Source organism: Letharia lupina, assembly GCF_014066315.1.
Source record: "Letharia lupina isolate WasteWater1 chromosome Unknown contig_8, whole genome shotgun sequence".
NCBI classification, from domain to species: Eukaryota; Fungi; Ascomycota; class Lecanoromycetes; order Lecanorales; family Parmeliaceae; genus Letharia; species Letharia lupina.
The window spans coordinates 9,426-31,208 of NW_023502977.1; the positions used below are offsets into that span (position 1 = coordinate 9,426).

Genomic DNA, 21,783 nt, shown 5'->3' on the forward strand with positions numbered 1-21,783 from the left:
CTTCTCCGTCCAGATTGGGTATATGCGCCCCTTTCTTTCGTCGGAGTGTCGAACGATTCCCGCATCCGGCCACATCACTCGCAATCAGTTTGAATACTTGCATCGGTCGGGTCTTGTACTTTACTTAATTTCCAAGGTTCAATATCTCTGAGAGACCCGCCCACCCTCCCCCGTTCGACATGGGTCTATCGGGCTGTGCTTGTACCCACTAAACCATTCAATGTCAGTGTAACTGCTATCCACCCTCGATGCAAGTAATACATCGCTGTGACTGGAGCCCTCAATCAAATCCGACATTGCACCCCTTTGCGAGTGGTTCGTTTGTCGGAATGGCCCGTCCACCCTCCCACACTCGTGACGGCTCAGCATCATGAATTGCTAGGATATGTACTTGTCAAAGTTCACTGCGTCAGAGAGTCCCACCCACCCTCCCACCATTATCATGGGTTTGTCGGTCCAGCCTTGTATCCAACAAAGCCGATCGGTGCCGGTGTAACTGCTATCCATACGCGATGCAAGTAATACATCACTGTGACTGGATGTCTGAATGCAATCTGGTATTCCAACCATTCTCATGTTTCGATGGTCGGAGTCGCCCATCCACCCTCCCACCTTCCAGACAGGCGCATCATCATGAATTGCCACAATCTGTACTTGTCAAAATTTACTGCGTCGCAGAGAAGAACCCACCCACCCCAGATCGAGACGGGTTCATCAGGCTGGTCTTGTATCCATCAAAGCCGTCAATGCCGGTGTACTTGCTGTTCATATCCGACGCAAATAAGACTTCAATGGCTGTGGCGCTCAATCAAACCTAGCATTCCACCCATTGGCGAGTGTTTCGATGGTCGGATTGAACCACCCACCCACCCCCAGTCGTGACGGGCGCAGCAACGTGATGTCATTGAAGCCGTTTTTGTGGTTGTCGGTCTAGATCTTGTCCGCTATCCACAAGAGGAGCATCCAACACATGGTGTCAATCTCCGCCGAAACCATTCGGTCCCTCCAAGGCTACTCCCGTCTGCGCACGAGACATGGACCACGAACGATATGAAAGTCGTTGGAATGCTGATATGGCAATACCTAACAGAGTATTAACGGATGCCCTCTCCTATCCACCCGAACAGCAATTCCATGTTTTTGGTCCACTGCCGTCATTGGCCACTGACGAAGAACCACCTGTCGCAATTTCGTCGCGTGCAACCTAACAGGAGTGTCCATGACATCCGTAGGCCGGCGAAATGACTCTCATGCCATGTACACCATATCCGCCACTGTGTCCCGTGTTCGTTACGGCAATGGAGCCGATGAGGTCGTCACTGCAACTCGGATCCTCGTAACAGGTCCTGCTATGCACCCGTCGATTATCTTCGATAGCCAACATCTGTCGTGTTGGTTGTAGCTGGCTTCGCGGTCGGTGCGGTGCCATGTCACTTGGACAGGCATTCCTCCTCCATTTTGGTATCCTGGATGAATACTCAATGTCAATGCATCCAGTATGCTCTGAATGCCGTTCCCAATTCTTTCTAGATATCGGTTTAATGGGTTTGGCGGATTGCGACCGTGCAATATGGTGGAGTCGCCGGTCGCGAGACCATCCTGCCCCTCAACATCACCAATACTGCTCGTATCAGCAAATAGAAAGCGGGGCGTGACGTTGGATACTTTAAATACCATTCTCCCGACCGGTAGCATCTCCGTTGAGTGATGTTGACCCATGATTCTGACTCCATCGAGGCATCCATCTCCCCGTCACACCCTTTCTTACTTGACGCCAACGAATGCAATAGAATCTCCAGAGCCAGGACACATTCTTCCAGTCCGTGAGCGGCCAGTGCATGTCTGCCAGCGCCGGTCTCTTCTGTCCATGCCGTCGCGCTGTCTTCCACCACTGCCACAATCTCACCAACTGCACTCTACAAACACATTCTGTCTACACGTCCTGGACATTCACTCTACTCTATCACTCTCTATTCCATCCATTTGGACGTACTCTTTCTACATACAGTACAATTGGAAGTACTCTTGTCTACACCATACAATTGGAAGTACTCTCTTCTCTATACTATCCACCCACCCGCCCGCTCCCCCAGCCTCCAGCCCCACCTCCCACCTACCTAGGGGAAAAATTTGCACCCCTCCGGGTGCATTATATGTTGAGAAACTAAGGCAAGCTAACTCCAATCTCCGACGCTTGTTCGAAGTTTACCAGGAGAGGTAAGAGGGACGGTCGGGAAACAGTGTGGACAGGCTCCCCGACCGGAAGGAACGTACCAATCTCGGCCGTCGTCATCGGAGGGGCTCGGATCCGACTCTTCGGCATGGTTCCCCTCCCGGGCGTCGTTCGGCTGCAAGGGATCTCGTATGCTGTAATGCGCTCGCGGAGTTTGGCCGCAACGGTGGCAGTTTGGTCGTTCGGGCGGGTAGGGCGTACATCTTTGTTTACTGCATTACTCCACCATAAGTATACAGATGGCCGGCCTCATTCTCCAATAGACCACACTTGCCTGATGGTGCTGAGCGCTTCCAATAATGTCATGGTGGCTCTCTGGGGCCCAAATTCCCCGCCCCCTTCCACCCCCCCCCACCCCCCCTTTTCCCCCCCCTTTTTCCCCCCCCCCCCCCCCACCCCCCCCAAAACCCCCCCCCCCCAAGGGGGGGACCGAGTATGTTGCCTGCGTGTTCGCTGAGAAAGTAGTCGAGGAACTTGCAGATGGGGTATTCGAGGGGTCGTTACCCAAAGATGTTGCGCGTATAGTCGCTGATGGAGTAATCGAAGGAGCATGTGAAGGGTTATTGCCCAAAAATGTTGCGTGAAGTCATGGGTGTAAGTCTCTTGAGAAATAACCAATCTTCCAGAGTGGCAACCAATCTATCACTGAGTCCATGGTTCTCGTTACCAATTATCGCGAAAATGGTTTCATATCATTACCGAGTATCAGCGAGAGATGTACATGCGACCTTTCGTCTCTTTGGTATATTGTCTGCTAGATACATTTCAAAGCCATATATTCTGCCGTTACGGAATCTCTATACAGGTATCATGTCTCCAAAATCTCCGGTCCCCACATGACCCTTTTTACCGTCGTACACCTCGAATGCCATTCCAAAGTACCCATACAAGCTGGTAAACAACGCGATACCTCTCAAAGTCGACACCACTGATGCGTAGGTCATGCGGAAAGATGGTGCAGCGAAGTCGTGCACGTTTATGACAACGTTGCCATACTTGTACTCGACCCGATTTAAGGGCAGGAAGCCGTCTCCTCCCTTTGCGAGGACAGCGCCGAAGAGGTATCCGATGCCTTCAATGACGCAAAGGTCAAGCTCCGTTTGCGATACAAGTTTGGTAAATCTGGAGAAAACGAGGCTGGTTTGGGTGCCTGGGATGTAGAAGATGATGGTGTTGTTGAGCAGAGATACCTTCTGCGGACTGGACGCGTTTATGGGTGCCCTGCATGTTCAGTAGACGTCCGCGCCAAGTCTGGCTGACTCGCCACTACTCACACTTGGTATATGGTTCCAATTGGTTGATTCAGTGCGATGTTGACGGGAAGGGTTGATGCGTAAGCTAATGTGCCAAAAAGGGTATATGCTAGGAGGATCAGCAGGAACCGGGACGCCATGACGCTGAGTATTGACCAAAGCAACAAGAGATTAGAGGAAGAGAAAATCTTCGCGGGGTCTGAGTCGCAATGTCGAGGGACAAGGGCCGTTCACCTTTGAGTGAAAGCGACTTGCGACTTGCGACTAGCGCAGCCTACACTATTTTAGATGGGAGCGGCTGTGGTAGGCTGAATCTGCACAGTGAGATCTTTAACCTATTCTTCGCATAGTCTCCAACGGAGATCCCCCCGAAACAATCTTTCCTATAACAATCTACAGCTCTGCTCTCTAGCGATACTGTGCGTTACATTACGAATAATCTTCATTCAATGCTGCGCCTTTGGAGCATAATCCTACTTGTACGATCGCACCCTTTCTACTGCCGCACATCTAGACCTCCTGGGTGGTAATTCGAGGCCTGGCATATGTGCGGAGACAGGATCATTGCCCAGCATGAAATCCAACAGATGGAGACCTGCAGTCTTCGTTTTGCTTCATATCTTACCAATTGCTTATGTGTTCACACTCCAGGAAATCATGCGTCCCCGCAGTCTTATAGCACCGACGCTTGTGCAAAACAACAGTACATCCTTATCGTCAATTGCAGGGTAAGCTTAGTCATATGCTTGGATTTGGACAAGGTCAACGAACACATGTACCAGATCTTGAAAACCCCACACTCCCCCCTGGACCCATGGACCTACATGGGCCCCAAAGGCCGCTACGAATTCTCCAACTACCGCAACCCCAGCATCAAACCTAACTGGCTGGCGACCTTCTTGTTGACCTGCCTGGGCGACATCTTCGATGCGACCGCAACCCAAGGCTTCAGACCAGACGAGCCTTACCCGGACGGAACCTACAACTGCCATCTGGATTACGTCTCGACGTCTGGATCAAGAGGGGATTTTGCACTCGGAATCACAAAGATAGAGGCGCCGGTTTGGTACATGACTTTCTCCGACATCGTGGATGATCTGGAAGCGCTTTGGTATGCCGCGCTGTGGTTTGAAGAAAGGGCCGCTGGTGTTCCGGAAATGGATTTCAATGTGTACCAATTTGATCGACAGAGTTCTGATGCTAGGGGCTCTTCTTTCCTGGCGTCTCGTGGTAACTTTTCATTCGCACTCATCGGCGAGGCCGACGTGGGTAACGCATAATTGTAGTTTGTTTGAACGATGGGTTCGTCGGAGGGTTAGACAGGCGCGTCACGGCGTCTTTTTGCCACTCGCTCCTTGAGTAGTTCACCAACCTTTCGAAATGGAATCGGCTTGGTCAGGTATTCGTCGAAACCGCATTTCGTGGCTTCCTCCCGATCGCGACTCGCACCGAGACCGGTGAGAGCCACAATGTATGAGCGGGCGTCTTTTCGCGATCGTTGACTGAACTGTGGCTCATCATGTTCCTTCTCATCGGCGGCGCCCTCGGTTTCAAACCGGCGAATCTTTCTCGTCGCCTCGAACCCATCCATTCCAGGCATGGAGATATCCATGAATACGACATCGTACGGTTCAACTGCCTTCTGGACCGCTTCCACAGCCTCAAACCCATCGCGCGCACTGTGGATAACGTCATCTTTCCGCTTTGAAAGGAAGCGTTGTAGGAGTTGCAAGTTGATTTCATTGTCATCCACAGCTAAGATTCGCAATCCTCCATTGGGTTTTCCTTTCTGGTTGGCCTCTTTGCGTGACGAGGTAGCATCTGTATGCCCGACTTCCATCGAATTGAATCTTTGCACCAAATCGCCCTCAAATTCGTTGGCAGCAGGCCGCTGAGGATCCGAGATGACCGACAGATGTTGGGGCCGTTCTTGTGGTCGTTGGTTGTCGTTCTCATTTCCAACCAAAGACACAGGTTCCGCAGGACCTGGAATGACCATCTCCGTACGTGGCTGAAGTATAGACAGTAGGTGCCGCGCGAGTTTGTACGGCCCAATGGGACGGGTAACATGCCCGACAACCATCCCAGCCGGATACCGTTGATGACCCTTTGACGTAAGGGTCCCGTTGAGTAGAAGTGTCGGAATATGTTGATTCCCCAGGTGAGACAACGCCGAAGTGGTGCAAGGCTCGTGGGCCTCCAAAGCGATCACCACGTCTGCGTTTGGTATGGTACCCCAGTCGGCGAAGGCGGTTACCGTAAACCCATACCAATCCGACATGTAGTTCCCGACGTGGTTCAAAATGATGTCCTGACCGTTGGCAGGATCTCCACGCATATTCGGAGGTCGCTGGAGCGCGACAGTACTTCCGACGGCAACCTTCTTGAGTGATTCCAATGTGTCATCGGCATCTTGAGGGTTTCCAATGCTGGGTTCTGGAATATCACACCCGTGTGAATGCTCCGGCTTTTCCATTGGAAGGCAGATCTCGACTTCTGTCCCTTTGCCTTGTAGACTGCGCACCGCAATGACACCTCCCAGCTGTTGAACAATGCTCCAACTAAAAGTTGTCAGCAGGTAACATGGCTCCCGTTGTATCAAAGAGACTCACACGATGGAGAGTCCCAGGCCAACCCCAGAAGCGAAGGTGTCGTCTTGCGCGAAAGGGGTATAGAGTCTGTGCCGAAGATACTCATTCGATATGCCACGTCCAGAGTCTTTGACCGTCAAAGAGACTGCGCATTTCTCAGCAGACATACCCTTGACCCCTCTTGCACGCGCCCTGACCGGGTCCTCCGCTCGGAGAGAGATCTGTATGAAGCCATTGTCGGTGTACTTTTGTGCGTTACCGAATATGTTCATGATGATTCGACGAATGGCTCCGGGCTGTGTAAGGAATCGCCAATCTCGCTCCTCAAAGTCCATGACGACCTCTACCGGCTTCCCCAAGGCCTTGACCACCTGCGACAAAGATCGAGGCCCTCTGGGCAAATCACCAGAGGTCGTGATGTCATCAAAATTCTTCGCGACGACCATGCCGTCGACAACCTCTTCACATAGAATCGCCATGTTTGTAACGGAATGCAATTCGTTCGGCAACGGACGGCCTTGTCCGGAAGTGGATCTGGATGCTTCGAAGGAATTGATTTTGCTGAATTCAAAAACGTGATTGATGGTTTCGAGTAAAGTACGGCCACAGTTTTGAACGGTCGATATCAACTCCGACTGCGTTTCGTCATCGGTCAGCTCCCGCAAGAATTCGGCACTCGCAAGGATGCCATGCAGAGGGCTTCGAAACTCGTGTGATATGCTGCTGATAAAGTCCGCTTTGGCTTGGTCCGCCCTGATGACATCGAGGCGGCTGATCTCCATGGTGACCGAGTTTGTAAATGCGGCAAGGTATGCGATCTCCGAGTGGACGGTGAACACCGGTACCGCGGAGTGGCTCCATACCAAACAGCCGGCGTACCATCTTTTGGTGGCTGCGTCCCACATGGGAAGGAAAACGATTTGTCGAGAGCTTTCAAATTTCCGTCTCAACAACGTGGCTTCGGCGATCTCCTCGGACATTCGCCTTTTCACGTCAACTCGGTGGCGGCCGGATTCACTTGACCTGTCTTGGACGTCGTGCAGCTCAACCTGCTCCAAAGACGAGAAGTAGTCTCCTTTGTCGAAATACCAAACGTTGCCTTTGGGGTACATGTTGAGCAAGGTCTGAAGGGTCTTACAGTCCAGTACATTCTTTGCAGGCCGGGCGGGCTGATGTTCCGTGCTCGTCGACATTGCCATGATTTCGGCGGCAGGGTTGCGATCGTCAGAGCTTCTGATTTGCCCCTCATGTGGTTCCGGGTCGGAAGACGAGTGGGCCGCTTGAGGGAGCTCTCGGTTGTGCCGGAAGACGGGCCTGTCATCTTTTCCATCCGCGGCCTCGGTGCTCCGTGCGATTGAAGTATTCGGGTCGGAGTATGCGTCCGTATAGCCGGCTTCGCTGAAACCGACAGCGGTGTCAAGAAACATGACTCCACCCGACTCGATCTCCAGCGACTCCCGTAGGATGATGGCGGCGCTCTCGAGTGTACGTTTGACCGGGTCTTTGGTCTGCGCGGGTGGTCTTTCCGAATCCTCTTGAACACGTCCTTTCTCGTTGAGTACATGTTCCGTATCCGATGATGCTCGAGTCTTGGGTTCATCATCATCACCGTCACGGGACTTGCTCTCAAGGAACCGTGCTATACCGTGGCTCATGAGAGAGACGCGTCTCCTCTCCGCAGCCTCCCGGTGCATCTCCAAATGTTTCATGACGCTTGCCGCTGATTGGCGCATAACTGTAGTCGAGTCAACATATCGATCGGACCGATGATGAGTGGTACGAACCTCTCCGCTGCTCCATATTTAGACCTTCAGGTCGTGGGTTGACGTCCAACAAGAAGAAAGACCCGATCTTTACCCCACGGCTTGTAGCGATGGGAGTGCCAGCATAGAACCGGTAGGCAGCGACGGAGCCATTGACGAATGGGAGATGGCAAAATCTCTCATCCTCCAACAGATCCTCGACCACGAGGCACGGGTACTCCGATGTGGAGTCGTCTGCCGCAACCGTATATTGACATATGCTCTCCCGCATTGATACCTCGGAGCATCCGAACCAATCCGCGTGTCCATTCACATTCTTCCCATCCAGCTCCGCCCCTGCCAAGAAGTATTGCGTCTCCCCATCGATCAAACTATAGGTACGCTCAGCATTCTTCAACGGACGTAATCATCTCCGGCCTCCTGACCTGATCATCGCCCTTTTGGCCCCCAGGCGCCATGCCGCAGTCTCCGCGAAAGATACGAGTGCATCGTCGTTTTGCAAGGAGACATTGAAACCGCTATTGGGGGCATGGCTGCCTTTTGAGGGAGCGAAGAACCTGCACGCCACGGTCGGATCAGATCAAGGAGGCACAAAGGGGATTTTGCCTCGGATTCACGTAGCAACGTACTTTCGAAGTTCTTGAGAACGCTGACTTTGAGTTGGGCCTCCAACAAATGGCATTGTGGGACGAGCGGACGCGACCTTGCTCTTGGGGTTGGATGCTACTGGCGAATGCCGTCTCTTCCAGGGCGTGGGCGCGCATTGGGGTCCTGCAGCCGTCGGAACCACATTGGAAGGTTCGAGAGAGGGGGGCTTGAAGAGGGTGAGGATTTTGAAATGTCAGGTGTCGTCGTGCTTTGATCGAGTCGAGGACATCAACAAGATCGCCACTAATCACGATCCGATGAAGCGGCACTAGAGCCGCGACAAGCGCTGAAACACTTTCAACACTAAAATAGCTCAATACCAATCATACGACTAGTGTGCCTCAAGGTCCTCATTTTCAACAGCCTTCTCGTTCGTCATCAAGCGGCTTGGCAACGTTCATCCCACGCTGTAATGCAGATATTCATACTCTTCGCGTCTTTTACGTGGGGGCAGCAGCACCAGACCTGGGGAGAGCACCGGCAACCCATCTTCTGGGGTCGTTGGAGAGATACTTTATGATTTAAACATCCCCAAAGCTGAATCACTATCAATCACGAAATCCTTGTCCCGTCTTTGACGCAGGTCCATACTCAAAGACACCGGGATCAAATGTCTTTCGGCGCTCTTGATCCAGGATCAGGTATGCAGCTCTCGTTTATTGGCCGGACCATCTCCGAATGCACATCGTGTCCCAGCGAGCCTAATGTCGCCGGATGCTGCCGGTTCCCGGCCAACGCGGAGGAGCGTCAACATCTCTCGGAATGCATTGATGCTGGTTGCGCCGAGCCGGTTTGCGATGAGTGCTCTCATCACGAAGATTGCTGCGACGATTGTCTCGTGGACTGCGGGTCAGATTGTGGAACTTCCTTTGGCTGCGACGAGCTTGACGTCAGGGTTGATGATACCTACGTCTTTGAGGGCTCTCACTCTGAACTCTTCGGTGATCAAACAGCGCAAACTTTCGGCTTTGGCTGCCGTCTTCCCCGGCTGGCAATGGACAACACGATTACCGAATCGGGTAATTTTGGCAAAACCCTTGACGATACCAGGTCATCTACACTTCCTGCACATGGTATGAATCAGAGCTATCCGGGCTCTAAAATACAGTCGTATCCTTCTTTCCAGACTCCTTGGGCGCCTCACACACCACTCAATGCGCCGGAAGCCACAACACCCAGCGGAGCAAGCTATGATTCTGACTTTCTGGGACTACGCAACCATGAGCTCGCACCCGCCAATGTCTCACCCCTAGCACGTAACGGTGATCCTCTCACATACACGTCAGACTCTACTCATGATAGCCCGGACCCGATGGACTTTTCACCAAGTGCGCATTACGATCACGTCAATCTGCTCACCGAGGAGTGTGATCCGACGAGACCGTTCCATCCTTCGTTACGCTGCCAATGGGCTGACCCGAACGGAAAGCCATGCGGAAAGAACTTGCGACTGGGTAACGACATGCATGAACACTTGAAATCCGCTCATGGAGTCAAGAGTGGAGTCTTCTGCCGCTGGGTCGGCTGTACCGTCGGTGTCTTCGGGGCATCTTTGCACAAGTTCGCCAGCAGTGTCGAACGCCATACATGGGGTCACAGTGGTTATCGTCCTTACAAGTGCTCGGCATGCAATGAAGGTTTCGCTGCGGCCAGTGTCCGCGATGAGCATTACACGAATATCCATTTACGCAAAAAGGTCTTCTCATGTGACTTGTGTCCTCACCAATGCACGAGCGCTACCAACCTGAAGAGGCACAAGGACGACAAGCACAGCGCAGAGAGATTCCAGTGCGAATTCTGTAATCGAAATGACAAGCGAAGACTCTTTCCTCGCGGACCGAATCTAGCACGCCATTTCCGAAACTGCAAGTACGTGCAGGCGCAGTTCCCAGAGGCTGCTGCCGCAGGAAAAGCGAAAGCTGACTGGCTGCCACCTGGTTACAAGAGGGGGCATCATGGCATGGACAGGGCCAAAGTCACACCTCCAAACTACCTGCCGGCGCAGATGGATACATGAGAGCAGGTGTGATGTTGTTGAGACCATTGACTAAGCCCTCAATGCCGTTCAATGATCCACCTTGTTCATGGTCCAAGACTCAAAAGGCAGCTCAGAAAGTCTTCCACAAGAAGTCATCGACGCTTCTTTCGCCCAATACAGCGCTCATGGCTTCCTGGCATGTACTTACCAACTCCTTGAACCCGAATGGCTGCAACTTGTGTTCGTTGGCCTTGTAACGATCGGCGGCTTGAAGGATGGCATCCAAGAAGCAAACACAGTTTCGTCCACGCTCTCCACCATCGTGTGTCTTGTCGCTTACGATAGAGATGATTTGCACACAACTCATGTAGATCTGGAAGAAGTTGACCCTTGCGATTGGAAAGGGACCGGCAAAATCTGGAAGAGTTGCTTCCTTGAGATGAGAAAATTGATGCGGGCATGACATGGACGTGTATTCCTGTGTCGGGTGGTTGTGCGCGCATGTATGCATCTCGTGATCCTTCTCACACGTGCCAGGACGGGCGGGAGCGTGGATACGATTCCAGAGACTTTCATTGACATGGTAGCCTTTCTCCTTGATGTGATAGAAGAGCGATATTTTGCAGTAGGCGAATCTTGTGTCGTTTGCCTCCTTTCGTAATCCAAATCCGGCGGTGGCTTTTGCCGTGTGAGCTGGGACGGCCATATGATGAGAGCCAGACCTGTGGTCCGAGCCATCAGACCTGAACTTCAACCTACCCCCCATATACCTGATGCAGCAAGCTTTGAAATTCCGGCTCGGCCGACCACCTGGAAATAGCACGTCATTGAATGTATTACGCAGCTGCTCGAGCAAAGGTATCGACCTGAAGCCGGTGAGCTCTCTCAGAGCATGATATACGTGGACGACAGATCCCACGTAATGCCGATAGCTGAACAAGCGCAGGCCATAGTAGAACAGAGTCTCATGCATCTCGAGTATATGAGATCCGGAAACCCAAGGTGACTGGAAGTACAGATCAAAGCACTTCTCCTGGAGGAAGGTTTTCAGGTCCAGTTCGAGGTTTCCCAAATGAAACGCCAGGGTTTGGGGACATCGGCACGGCATACTGGAGTCTTCGAGTACGGTGTGTACGCTGTGTAGCGCTTCCTGTGCGAGCTTGAGTGCTTGCAACCGACAGCTTGGAGGTGCGCACACCCCTTGGCATGCCAACATGAAGCTCTTGTAGGCATCCAGGAGCATGCGAAGCCCAAAGGCGCAGCGAAGACCGTTGACATTGTTCTCCTCATGTGTGAGGAAGTATCCGATATCTGCATACAAGGGCGATCCCGCACGAACTATATCTGTCGGCAGGCATTTGGCTTGCACATGCTGTTTGATATTATACAATATCATGCTCAGACACTTTTCGTCCGCTTCCCCCGAGTTCGGTCCTATTCGAAGAAGTATGTTTGAAGGCTTCGGTGTGCAGACCATCTCACTTCCATGCTTCGTCGCTCGGATGCTATCCTTCAGGTGCAACAGCAGGTGCCACGACTGTTGCAAGTTTTCGATTGCTTGCGTCCCTGGCTGTTCCGCGATGACCTTCACGGCGGTGGATCCCATTGGAGCGTCTTGCATTCCCATCAACTTCGCGCGCAATGCCCCAGGGTCGGAGCCATCGCATAAAAGATCAAGTCGCTGCTCAACGCTTTCGAACCTCGCAAAAGCAACATTCGTCATGAGAGCCGCCATCACCAGGGGGGTGTCACCCTTTCCGGCCTGCTCCCAAACCCCCTTTGTCGCAAGCAGTAGATCATCCATCTCCTGGAAAACATCGATCAGACTAAATGACGACCACAACGGAGGGAGATATACCTGTAGCTCCTTGCATATCTCAAAGGCATCACCCAACGGGTCATCAAGGAGTTGAGGGGTATCGTCAGTCCTTGGCACCGTAGCGACACCTTGTCTTGCACCTTCTCCATCACGATGATCGCTTGGCAAATCCGATCCGCAGTCACAGCAAGTGTCCGTCGTGCCAGGATTGAGGGCCGCAAATCGATTTTCCCATACCACTTGACTTTTCTGCCTACCCGTTCGCTTGCGGTCCTCCACGGGCTTGGCACAACATCCGTAGAGGTCGGTATAAATCTTGGTCAGGCTGCATCATCACCCCACGCCGGTCAGCAGTGCACAGGGAGCGAGACGTACCTACTCACCTTTCCGTGAAGAACTCGTGGTTGACGGTATCTTCAACGGTCACCTCGGGGCCACTTTTCGTCCTGAAGAAATTGCTGAGTTGTGTACGAGCGGCTATTACCTGGCGGAACTGAAAGTCAATGGAGTCTGGCATGACCACCGCCTTCTTTTGTACCACTTCCGCCAGGCCCAGCAGGTCCCTGATGGAGATGTTATGGAGACTTTTAATTTTGTTCGTGCCATGGCTCATCAACCAAGCAATTATTGCTCTCGTGTCTTGTTTGTACTGAACGTAGAGGTCGAAGAGGGAGGGAGGGATTCGTCCTCCGCTTGGAGGAGGTGGATGCGAGGTACCGAGCAGCATGTTCCCGTTCCCGCCGCTACTTGCATTTCATCTCCGGGATGCCCGTGTAATGGTGAGATTGGGCTACGGTGTATGCGGAAGATTGGTGATTTCTTAGAGTGAGCGAAAGATTCAAGAGATTTACAATGTCAAACTCGAAGGATTGTTCCTTGATGCAAAGATGATGGTGATTAGCAGAAGAATGACAAATGCGCGGTTTGGAAGCTTGATCGGAAGTCGTATATGGCAAACAATTAGAGGACCTTGACAGCAACGGGTAAGCGTATGGTTGTCTTTGAGGACTTTCCGCCGAAGGAGTCCTCCAATGATGGTTTGAGGAAGTTGATGGTTGGGTGATTGCGTGCTTATCTTCATGCATAAAGAAGTAAGCTTACACAAGGTCCTCATTCGACTAGTGCGTTCTAGGCCAGTTCATGGATTATTCACCAGGGTACACAATAGATTGTAAGATTAACATCAAGGTCCTCAACGTAGCCTTGCCTGTCTATCATTGGGTCACTACCAATGTCCCCCCTCCACCTCCCCCCACGATAATTCTCCTTCACCTTGATCCTCTGCATCCACAATTTTATACTCCCACCATTTCACTATTCCACCAAGTAAATTTAAACACCTCCTCATCCTACCACAATCATGTCTTCCAACGACTTTGGTACCGCAAACTTCAACTCTTCCAACGTCGACCTCGCAACAGCCGACCCCCGCGATGTCATCTGCGCCATCGCCGCCTCCGCCAACGAATACAACGGCCAGCTCGGCGCCCGCATATCAGCCCTCTTCGTCATCATGGCCGTTTCCACATGCGCCACCTTCTTCCCCGTCATCGCCAAAAGAGTCCCACGACTCCACGTACCCCTCTACGTCTACCTCTTCGCCCGCTACTTCGGCGCCGGCGTCATCGTCGCCACGGCCTTTATCCATCTCTTGGACCCGGCATACGGCGAGATAGGGCCCAATACCTGTGTGGGTATGACGGGAGGTTGGGCGCAGTACTCGTGGTGTCCCGCCATCGTCCTCACCTCTGTCATGATGATCTTTCTACTGGACTTTGGAGCCGAGCGCTACGTGGAGATCAAATACAACGTGCGCACGGAGCAGGACATCCAAGCCGCCGTCACGGGCGTCGAAGATGGTCCTCATGGCATACCCACAACGGACACGTCTCCAGCGAAAAACGATTACGAAAAAGGTTTCTCCGAGGAAATCGAATTCGGCGACACCGAAGCCGGCCGCCTCGCATTCAAGCAGCAGATCGCCGCCTTCCTGATCCTCGAATTCGGCGTCATATTCCACTCCGTGATCATCGGGCTGAACCTCGGCGTCGTCGGCTCCGAATTCAGCACCCTCTACGCCGTCCTCGTCTTCCATCAATCCTTCGAAGGTCTCGGCATCGGTGCGCGCATGTCCGCCATCCCCTTCAAACCTGGAGCCTGGCTTCCGTGGATCCTGTGCTCCGCGTACGGCTTGACGACGCCCATCGCCATCGCCATCGGACTCGGGCTACGCACGACGTACAATCCGAATTCCTTCACGGCCAACGTTGTCAGTGGCGTGCTGGATTCGATGAGCGCGGGGATTCTGATCTACACGGGGCTCGTGGAGTTGTTGGCGAGGGATTTCCTGTTCAACCCGTTGCGGACGAGAGATGGCAAGAGGTTGGCATTTATGATGGCGACGACGTTCCTGGGAGCGGGCATCATGGCCCTGCTCGGGAAATGGGCTTGAGGTGGATGGACAGAGGGTATGGATTCGAGGGGGAGGGTGGACTGGCTGTATTTTTGTTATTCATGGAGGCTTTGTCGGAAGGTTTGAAGGCCGGAATAGAGGTTTTGTATTTAGCTTATCCTGTGTATAGCCGGTCTGGACTTTGACACATAATCTTGTTTACATTGCTTCCATCTTGGAGTCGCTGTGTAATCATTCAGTGGTGGATTAAGTGCCCTGATATCGAGCGCGACCGGACAGCCTTTGATTCCTTCACCTTGACGGATCATCTGTCTTTCTTCGGATACTGTCGAATGATCTGAGCCCCTCATCAGAAGTCAGGCATTTTACACTCGTATCTCCAGAAATTCCTACCCATCTACGCACAGCCGCCCAAATCGGAGTGCGAATCTGTCACATAAGCGGAGAACACATCCGCTCCAACCATCCAAAAAAGCACTTCCCATGCCGCCGCACCTTTCACATCAAGCTTCTCAGTGCCCTTTACAACTTCTGAGTAAGATCACAGCCCCGACGTTCATTCAGAATATACAGGGATACCTATAACTGTATCTATCTCCGTTGACCTTGGAAAGAAGCATTCTAGGTACTATACATCCGAGTTTGGGGTTGTACGCGTAAGAATTTCGGGATGAGTGTATAGATATATATTGTAGAAATGGTGAGTGCGATGACGGCTCTCATCGTCAGATATGCCTAGGTCTATCTGGACGTTGTGGTAGGTCGGTCTCTTTAGACTCGATCGTTGGCGTTTCCCATACCGAGGCTGCCATTCCAAGGATATTGAGATGTTTCCAGGCCGACGTGGAGCGTTTGGAATCGCCGACCAACGTAATACTATTAAATCATTGTCTCGATGATCGTCAGAAGAGAATGTTTCACGGAAACGTTTATTCCTGGTAACAGCTGAAGTATCATTCGTTCATTGAATTATTGACAAGTTATAACTTACTCTCGTATTTAATCGTCACGATGGGTGCCGTTATTATAATTCAAATAGGTGACTTCAATCGGTGCACCTGCTATATAATGTGGTGTATGACAGGTCTTGCTTTACCGCAGATGCCTGACATCGCCGCAACCCTTGTCTATCGCATCACCACGACCTATCCTGCCATCGTATTCACTAGCATCGGCATAGAATTAATTCTTGTTCACTTGTTCATCTGCATTCGGTGGTGGGACGCTCTCCGAATATATGTTCAGCGCGACGATAAGACGTCAAACGCACCGTGGCTTCTGAAGATTCTGGGGATATATCGAGTTCCTACATCAAGAATCCAAACAAACCTATCTCGAGAAATCTTCACCTTTTCGAAAGCGATGAGGACAGGAACATCGGCCATGGAGAGAAAGATCCCGGGCGGACCATCGGAAATGCAACATCTGACGCAGGTTTGGTCCGAGGAACCCGAAAGTATGAATACAGGGAATGCCGGCGCTCGAGGCGGGTCTGTGGCCGACGATCAGTCAGAGCCCACACCTGCCGCAGATACAATCTCACAGTCAAGTGGAGTCGATCCGCTTTCTAGATCCGGGACCAACATGCCGTCAAATCAGAGAGTCGGCGATGCAATCCCGACAGGGAAGGCAATTACTGACAATCAGACTCCGCTCCCGACAGACGGCGCATGAGTAAAGGCTACCTATTAGGATGTGTAGTAGCAACCGTAAGGACACATCGTACTCCAGGTAATCTTACTCACCAAAGGCTTCATACAGTCTTCCGGATCCTTCAAGGTTTTGCCAGCATTACTGTCATGTTGAGCCCGCCTAGACTTGAGCAGCAGCAACCTTTTTCTACCGAGGTCAATTGCTGAAAGACTTATAGACCTATCAATGGGTTGGAGTCTTGAGAGAGTCTCAAACTGCATAGGCGGCTGAGATATTTGCTCCAGACCTCTAACAATTCACAAATACCTAGCAGATAGGGCAAAGAACAGCCGTGGAAAGTCTCTGACGGCATCGGTGGGCTATCTATGGACTTGAAGACTAACGGCATAGGTCTCCGGGTACGATGGAGTCCTAAGCCGCGGCCTCCTCCCAAACCCGCTGTCCATGCTTGTATATGTCCTTGGAATAACTTTTTCAAAATAGGTCGCATGCTTTGATACAAACATTCTTTGATCGCAATGCACGATATAAAAACAGAACAAAGGATTCATTATATCTTTATACCGTTGAACAAGCCGCCTTCTACGCTGAAGCCGACTCGATAAAGACAAAAGCAAACGGACAAGCATGTTCTGAAAGAGCGAATAACAAAGGGAGGTCTTCCCATAAATCCGCATGGCTCGAAGACTTCCTTGCCATGTTCTTAATGATTGATTGTAAACACTGGTTTCGCGCGGACGATGATGAACATTGACTGCCAAATCAAGAATTGTTTCGTGTAAGACTGTGCCTCCGCGCCCCTACTGCGCATCTTCGTCATGTCTGACCTGAAAAAGATCCTTAATGATCCATCCCAATCTTCAGAGTCCACCCTGTCCATTCTGTTCAATGCCGGTGACGCAGGCGATACCTTCCAGCGCGATATATTCCAATACCTTAACATTTGGGATGCCAGAAATATACGGATTGCAAGCAGACGTCTCGACCAAATTGTCAAAGGAGTGCCTATGTGGCAGACGCATGACAGACATGGTAACCTCATCTATACCCGCAATAGGCCTACGAACTCAACTGCTCCCACAACCCGTTCGACGCTGCGTTGGCTCGGAGCGCGGTGTAACGGGGAGCGATTTCCAGGACGGATCCCGTGCCAGACAGATCCCCTTACCAGCCTCCAAGTTAAAACGTGCACTGGCATTCAGCCACCGTTGAACGCCAGCCCTCCTCGGGCTTATCCATGTTGTGGCGATGTCTGCACTAGTTGTGTCAGCAGTGTGGCTAATCACTGGAGCGGTCTCGAGAGCCAGGCAATCAGGAAAGCGCATCGGACCAAACTGTGCAGACAATGTCAGCTCTACGAGGCAAGACGCCACCCGTGCGGTTACTCGGGCTGTGTTTGTCGGTCCTTGCTGAGCGATGGTTGGAAATGCTGGTCATGTCGGCACGAGACTCTCAGACAAGTAGGGAACAAAAGCACGAGACAATGGACATTGATTCGGGAATTCCATCGAGATCGTCAAGGGAGAAAGATCTCTGATCCCGATAGACCTCCGACATCCAAACCGGTTTGTCCTGGCTGCGCTCGATCTTTCATTAATCGGGACCTCCAGATTAGTCATGTAACCTATTGCATGTCATGCAACGGCGTCATCGTTAAAGCAAGTGTGGGTCCTGACTATCGTCCCACGGAACTAATGCCTACTCAGCCAGTGAGATGGTCGGCACGAATCGCTGCCAAATATGCCACGACGCCCCCGCTGGACTTTAAAGCGATCAAAATCCCCAGACGTTCATGAGCGACTCACCTTCCCACAGCTCCGGATGTGATGAATTTTGCCCCAAAGCCCGAGCGTGGGAAACAAAGCCAAACTCGAGTCGAGACGGAAGGCTTGGATCAACACTTGGTCGATTGGGTGTTGGTGTATCCTGATTTATGTTGTCTTTGCGGGACAAAGATACTGCATGATCGGCGTGAGATGTATCAAAGACGAATATAACAAAGACATACAGCCTGCACAATGCTATTCGTAACAAAGCTTCGACAATCGTATTCTATAGACTGTATCATTAGCACATTGTCTATAAATCCGCTTGATAACACTTTCCAGAACCCAAAAATTCTAGTACTTCTCTTCATTGCCCAACTTGTATTATCCTTCTTCATCATTCCTAACCCCACTCGAGACAATTCATTTCCCATTCTAACAATCTGCAACGATGAGGCTTTTTCCTCGCTCTATCCTGGGGTCCTTGGGATCCGTCACATCGCCCAAGAAGGGGAAAGACAAGGGAGCCGGACAAGACGCCGCGGCACCAAGTGTGCCAGGAGCAGGTAAAGACATACCAACACCCAGTATTCCGGGTGTGGGCAATGACCTGCCAACCCCTAGTGTGCCAGGGATCGCTAACGACATACCGACACCGAATGTCACCGATCTCCACAAGGACTCACCCACATCTAGCGCCGCTGGAGCCGCAAAGGGTACACCGGTCCCCAGTGCTGCAGGCGCGGAGTCAGCAAGCGATAGAAATGTGAACCCGTCTATATTCACCACATTTGTCACTGTCTCTGTCACAGATATCAGTACAGTAACTAGTGCAGATGTCACAGTGACCATTGTACAGCACGACTTGGCCACCGTGGCGACCACCGCGCCAACCACCGTTACGGTAATACAACATACTCTACCAACGACTGTCGCAACCACAATCGTCAAGACTAAATCCGTAACACCGTCTACCGAGCATATCGCAGCCGCGCACTCGACCGCGCCGCTCCCGCCAGCAGTAGCCGCAATGCCAACTGCAAAGAAGCACGTTGATCTCGCAGTGGTCTTATCGATGATTTTTGGGTTGATCACCTTGGGCCTCTTGGGCGCCGTTTACCTTTTGGTGACGAGGTCCCGCCGTCGCGCGGCGAAAGCAAAGCAGACGACCGGCATGAAGACGTATGCGGAGGAATTCGAATGGCCTCGGCAGCGACCTGTAGAAATGGATGGTATCAAGAGGAATGATGAATGGGGCCCGGTACAGAAGCATGCACGGGGCGTAGTGTAAAAGGTTAGAGGGAAGAGGGAAGAGGGAAGTGGTGAGTGGACTGGAATTCCAGGTTTGGAAGAAGCTTTGACACCTTGATTGTGCTAATGGCTGCTCCTATCCGTTTTCACAATAATGTACGCTACCAGTATCCGTCGTTTGACCGCATAGTGAACGTCGCTTTTGAACATTTTCCCGTCTAGCTGATCAATACTTTGTGATGGCGCAATTGCGGTGGGGCTCATGCCTACGCATCTGTCCGTCTTGAAAGTGACGGTCTCGATCGGGCGCCTTGCGCTGTCTATTGGGCCAAGAAGGCCTGTATTTGGTATCCGTGAAGCATCCTGGCCATAACCAAATGGTGATGTGTTGGTGCTAACCTCGGCGGTGATCCACTCGTAACACCCACAATCAACGCGATGCATCATACTCACGCATCTTTTGCAAGAGCTCAAAGCCAGTGCGGCCGCCTCCTCGCCTATACACCGTCGGGCTAGACGAATTTCGGTCAGCTGATGTCATGACCGATTACCAATCATTGCCACGTCTTCTTGTCAATAGTTGCCAATTTCTTGGTTCGTTGCGTGGGGGAGGCGGCCAGCCGACCTTGAGCGCGGTCACCTCTTTCGGGTTACCATAAGAAAAGTCTCCGACCGATAAGGATGCTATCAGCAAAGAATTCCTCGCTTTACCATTTCGTACAGTTTATTGTGCTTCAAGGTCCCAGCAGGCAAGTGACGACCGACACATCCCTGTTTGGCCGCCATGAAATCAGCATAGTGTAAGCCAAGAGCAGAACTCCTGCTGTCATTGCCTCGGAGCTGGCTATTGTCGCTGATCTCGATCCCGACCGAGGCTCCAAAATGATACTCTTTGCGTAAATATCAACTATGCGCGTGCTATCTACAACGCATATCTATGGCGCATATTGATGAGGCCATCTCTTCTCTATGCTTAGACTTACTGCAAAATGCGCAGCTAGTACAGTACAAGTATTTTCGCTTTGGTATTGATATCTCAACTTGCTGTCCGTCGCCCTCGCGCTCTCTGTTTCGGCGTTCCCCTTTCCAAAAATTTCACTTTGAAGCGAGGCTTCGGTGCAAGAGTCAGCTTCTTACAATGACAAATAGTCTTTCGTTCAAGTATGCCTCAGAAAGATATCGATACGACAAGTGGAGACAAACGAAGTATCCCGTAAAAAGTTATAAGCAGAGGGAAGACAGAATACGAAGATGACAGAGTCCCCAGACCAAGAAAAGGAGCCGATTGGTGGGCCTGCCTTCGCCCTGCATATTACATGCAGGACCCCTGCAGTGAGCATGCGATCGCATCCCACCGCCACATCTAGGATCAATATTATATAAACAGGCCCTGAGCTCCCGATACAGTCGTTGTACTCGAAAACATCGCCAGCAAGGATCACTTTCCAAAACTTCAAACACTACTGTGCAATCAAAATGCTATCCCCCTTGCTGTCCCTCGGCACTCTGCTAATCAGCTCTTCCTTCGCGCAATACGCTCCAGCGTATCTTATCGCTGCCGACGTCTATGGGAAAAGCTGTTCAACATGCGGCATGAGTACGTCTTCCTTCGATCATGCTTCCTTTGAGTTGGACTAAACATCGATATCTAGTCGCGGCCTTCCCTACAGGCAAGGGCACGAATGTCGCTATTCTCACCAATGACACCAGCAAAGCATTGACTGGTCAATTCAACAACACATACTGGACATTCAGTGGCTTCAGCAAAACCCACTCCCTATACATGGAGCCTACCGCCGATAGCAAAAATTTTCCTTGTGCGTCCCACACTCGTTCCATCAAAGGAAAGAACTGACACCGGAATGCAGACTATGGCAATGTAGGCATCAATTCCGGCTTTGCTACGCCGGGTTTCAGTGAAGGTGACGAGGATGGCCTGCTTGTGTGGAACAACACGGATATGGCGAATGGGGGATCTTGGTTTGCGTTTTGCCCAACCCTCGTACCTGGACACGAGTCGGCGGGGCTGCAGGACCGGGTGTTTTGGCAGTCGAATCAGGCGCCGGCTGAGGGTATGACAAATTGCACCACCATCGTATTCCATGGTGCTTTTGAAGGAGCTCAAGAGGAGTAAGCATTTGTCGAGACTCTTTTCTGGAAAAAAGGGGAAGAGAGTCAATTGCAGTGCGTTGGATGAGGGAAAAGAAGTTTGAACGGATGGTGTAAGCAAGAAAAGGATTTAAAATAGAAAGCGTTGATTAGATGAAAATAGAGAATGTCAGAACACAAAATAAGCTTGGGTATTGCTATTTGTAAAAGACACTGGTTCCCACCTTCGGATAAGAAAATTTTCCCTCATAAGAATTCCCGTTCTCACCCATAACCGAGTCATTTACCCTCCGAGGCTTGATGGAA

General features: G+C 51.6%; 9 protein-coding genes across 9 annotated transcripts; 6 read left to right on the forward strand and 3 right to left on the reverse strand.

The window, feature by feature from the left end:
• Positions 1–3,030: 3,030 nt before the first annotated feature.
• Positions 3,031–3,626, reverse strand: HO133_009912 (uncharacterized protein; the record flags this gene model as incomplete). Its single annotated transcript, XM_037300769.1, has 2 exons — positions 3,031–3,454; positions 3,508–3,626. The coding sequence occupies 2 exons, from the start codon at positions 3,624–3,626 to the stop codon at positions 3,031–3,033; spliced, it is 543 nt and encodes a 180-aa protein (XP_037153586.1).
• Positions 3,627–4,073: 447 nt separating this feature from the next.
• Positions 4,074–4,766, forward strand: HO133_009913 (uncharacterized protein; the record flags this gene model as incomplete). Its single annotated transcript, XM_037300770.1, has 2 exons — positions 4,074–4,214; positions 4,269–4,766. The coding sequence occupies 2 exons, from the start codon at positions 4,074–4,076 to the stop codon at positions 4,764–4,766; spliced, it is 639 nt and encodes a 212-aa protein (XP_037153587.1).
• Positions 4,767–4,801: 35 nt separating this feature from the next.
• On the reverse strand, positions 4,802–8,298 carry HO133_009914 (uncharacterized protein; the record flags this gene model as incomplete). Its single annotated transcript, XM_037300771.1, has 4 exons — positions 4,802–6,047; positions 6,099–7,812; positions 7,862–8,211; positions 8,243–8,298. 4 exons carry the CDS (start codon positions 8,296–8,298, stop codon positions 4,802–4,804), a joined length of 3,366 nt encoding a protein of 1,121 aa, XP_037153588.1.
• Positions 8,299–9,098: 800 nt separating this feature from the next.
• On the forward strand, positions 9,099–10,505 carry HO133_009915 (uncharacterized protein; the record flags this gene model as incomplete). Its single annotated transcript, XM_037300772.1, has 1 exon — positions 9,099–10,505. The coding sequence occupies one exon, from the start codon at positions 9,099–9,101 to the stop codon at positions 10,503–10,505; it is 1,407 nt and encodes a 468-aa protein (XP_037153589.1).
• A 91-nt stretch (positions 10,506–10,596) lies between these two features.
• HO133_009916 (uncharacterized protein) lies at positions 10,597–13,012 on the reverse strand (the record flags this gene model as incomplete). The annotated part of the gene is made up of 2 exons (XM_037300773.1): positions 10,597–12,610; positions 12,669–13,012. 2 exons carry the CDS (start codon positions 13,010–13,012, stop codon positions 10,597–10,599), a joined length of 2,358 nt encoding a protein of 785 aa, XP_037153590.1.
• Positions 13,013–13,645: 633 nt separating this feature from the next.
• Positions 13,646–14,737, forward strand: HO133_009917 (uncharacterized protein; the record flags this gene model as incomplete). The annotated part of the gene is made up of 1 exon (XM_037300774.1): positions 13,646–14,737. The coding sequence occupies one exon, from the start codon at positions 13,646–13,648 to the stop codon at positions 14,735–14,737; it is 1,092 nt and encodes a 363-aa protein (XP_037153591.1).
• A 972-nt stretch (positions 14,738–15,709) lies between these two features.
• On the forward strand, positions 15,710–16,372 carry HO133_009918 (uncharacterized protein; the record flags this gene model as incomplete). The annotated part of the gene is made up of 2 exons (XM_037300775.1): positions 15,710–15,737; positions 15,783–16,372. 2 exons carry the CDS (start codon positions 15,710–15,712, stop codon positions 16,370–16,372), a joined length of 618 nt encoding a protein of 205 aa, XP_037153592.1.
• Positions 16,373–18,568: 2,196 nt separating this feature from the next.
• On the forward strand, positions 18,569–19,408 carry HO133_009919 (uncharacterized protein; the record flags this gene model as incomplete). The annotated part of the gene is made up of 1 exon (XM_037300776.1): positions 18,569–19,408. The coding sequence occupies one exon, from the start codon at positions 18,569–18,571 to the stop codon at positions 19,406–19,408; it is 840 nt and encodes a 279-aa protein (XP_037153593.1).
• A 1,553-nt stretch (positions 19,409–20,961) lies between these two features.
• Positions 20,962–21,502, forward strand: HO133_009920 (uncharacterized protein; the record flags this gene model as incomplete). Its single annotated transcript, XM_037300777.1, has 3 exons — positions 20,962–20,965; positions 21,021–21,185; positions 21,237–21,502. The coding sequence occupies 3 exons, from the start codon at positions 20,962–20,964 to the stop codon at positions 21,500–21,502; spliced, it is 435 nt and encodes a 144-aa protein (XP_037153594.1).
• Between the last annotated feature and the right edge of the window lie 281 nt (positions 21,503–21,783).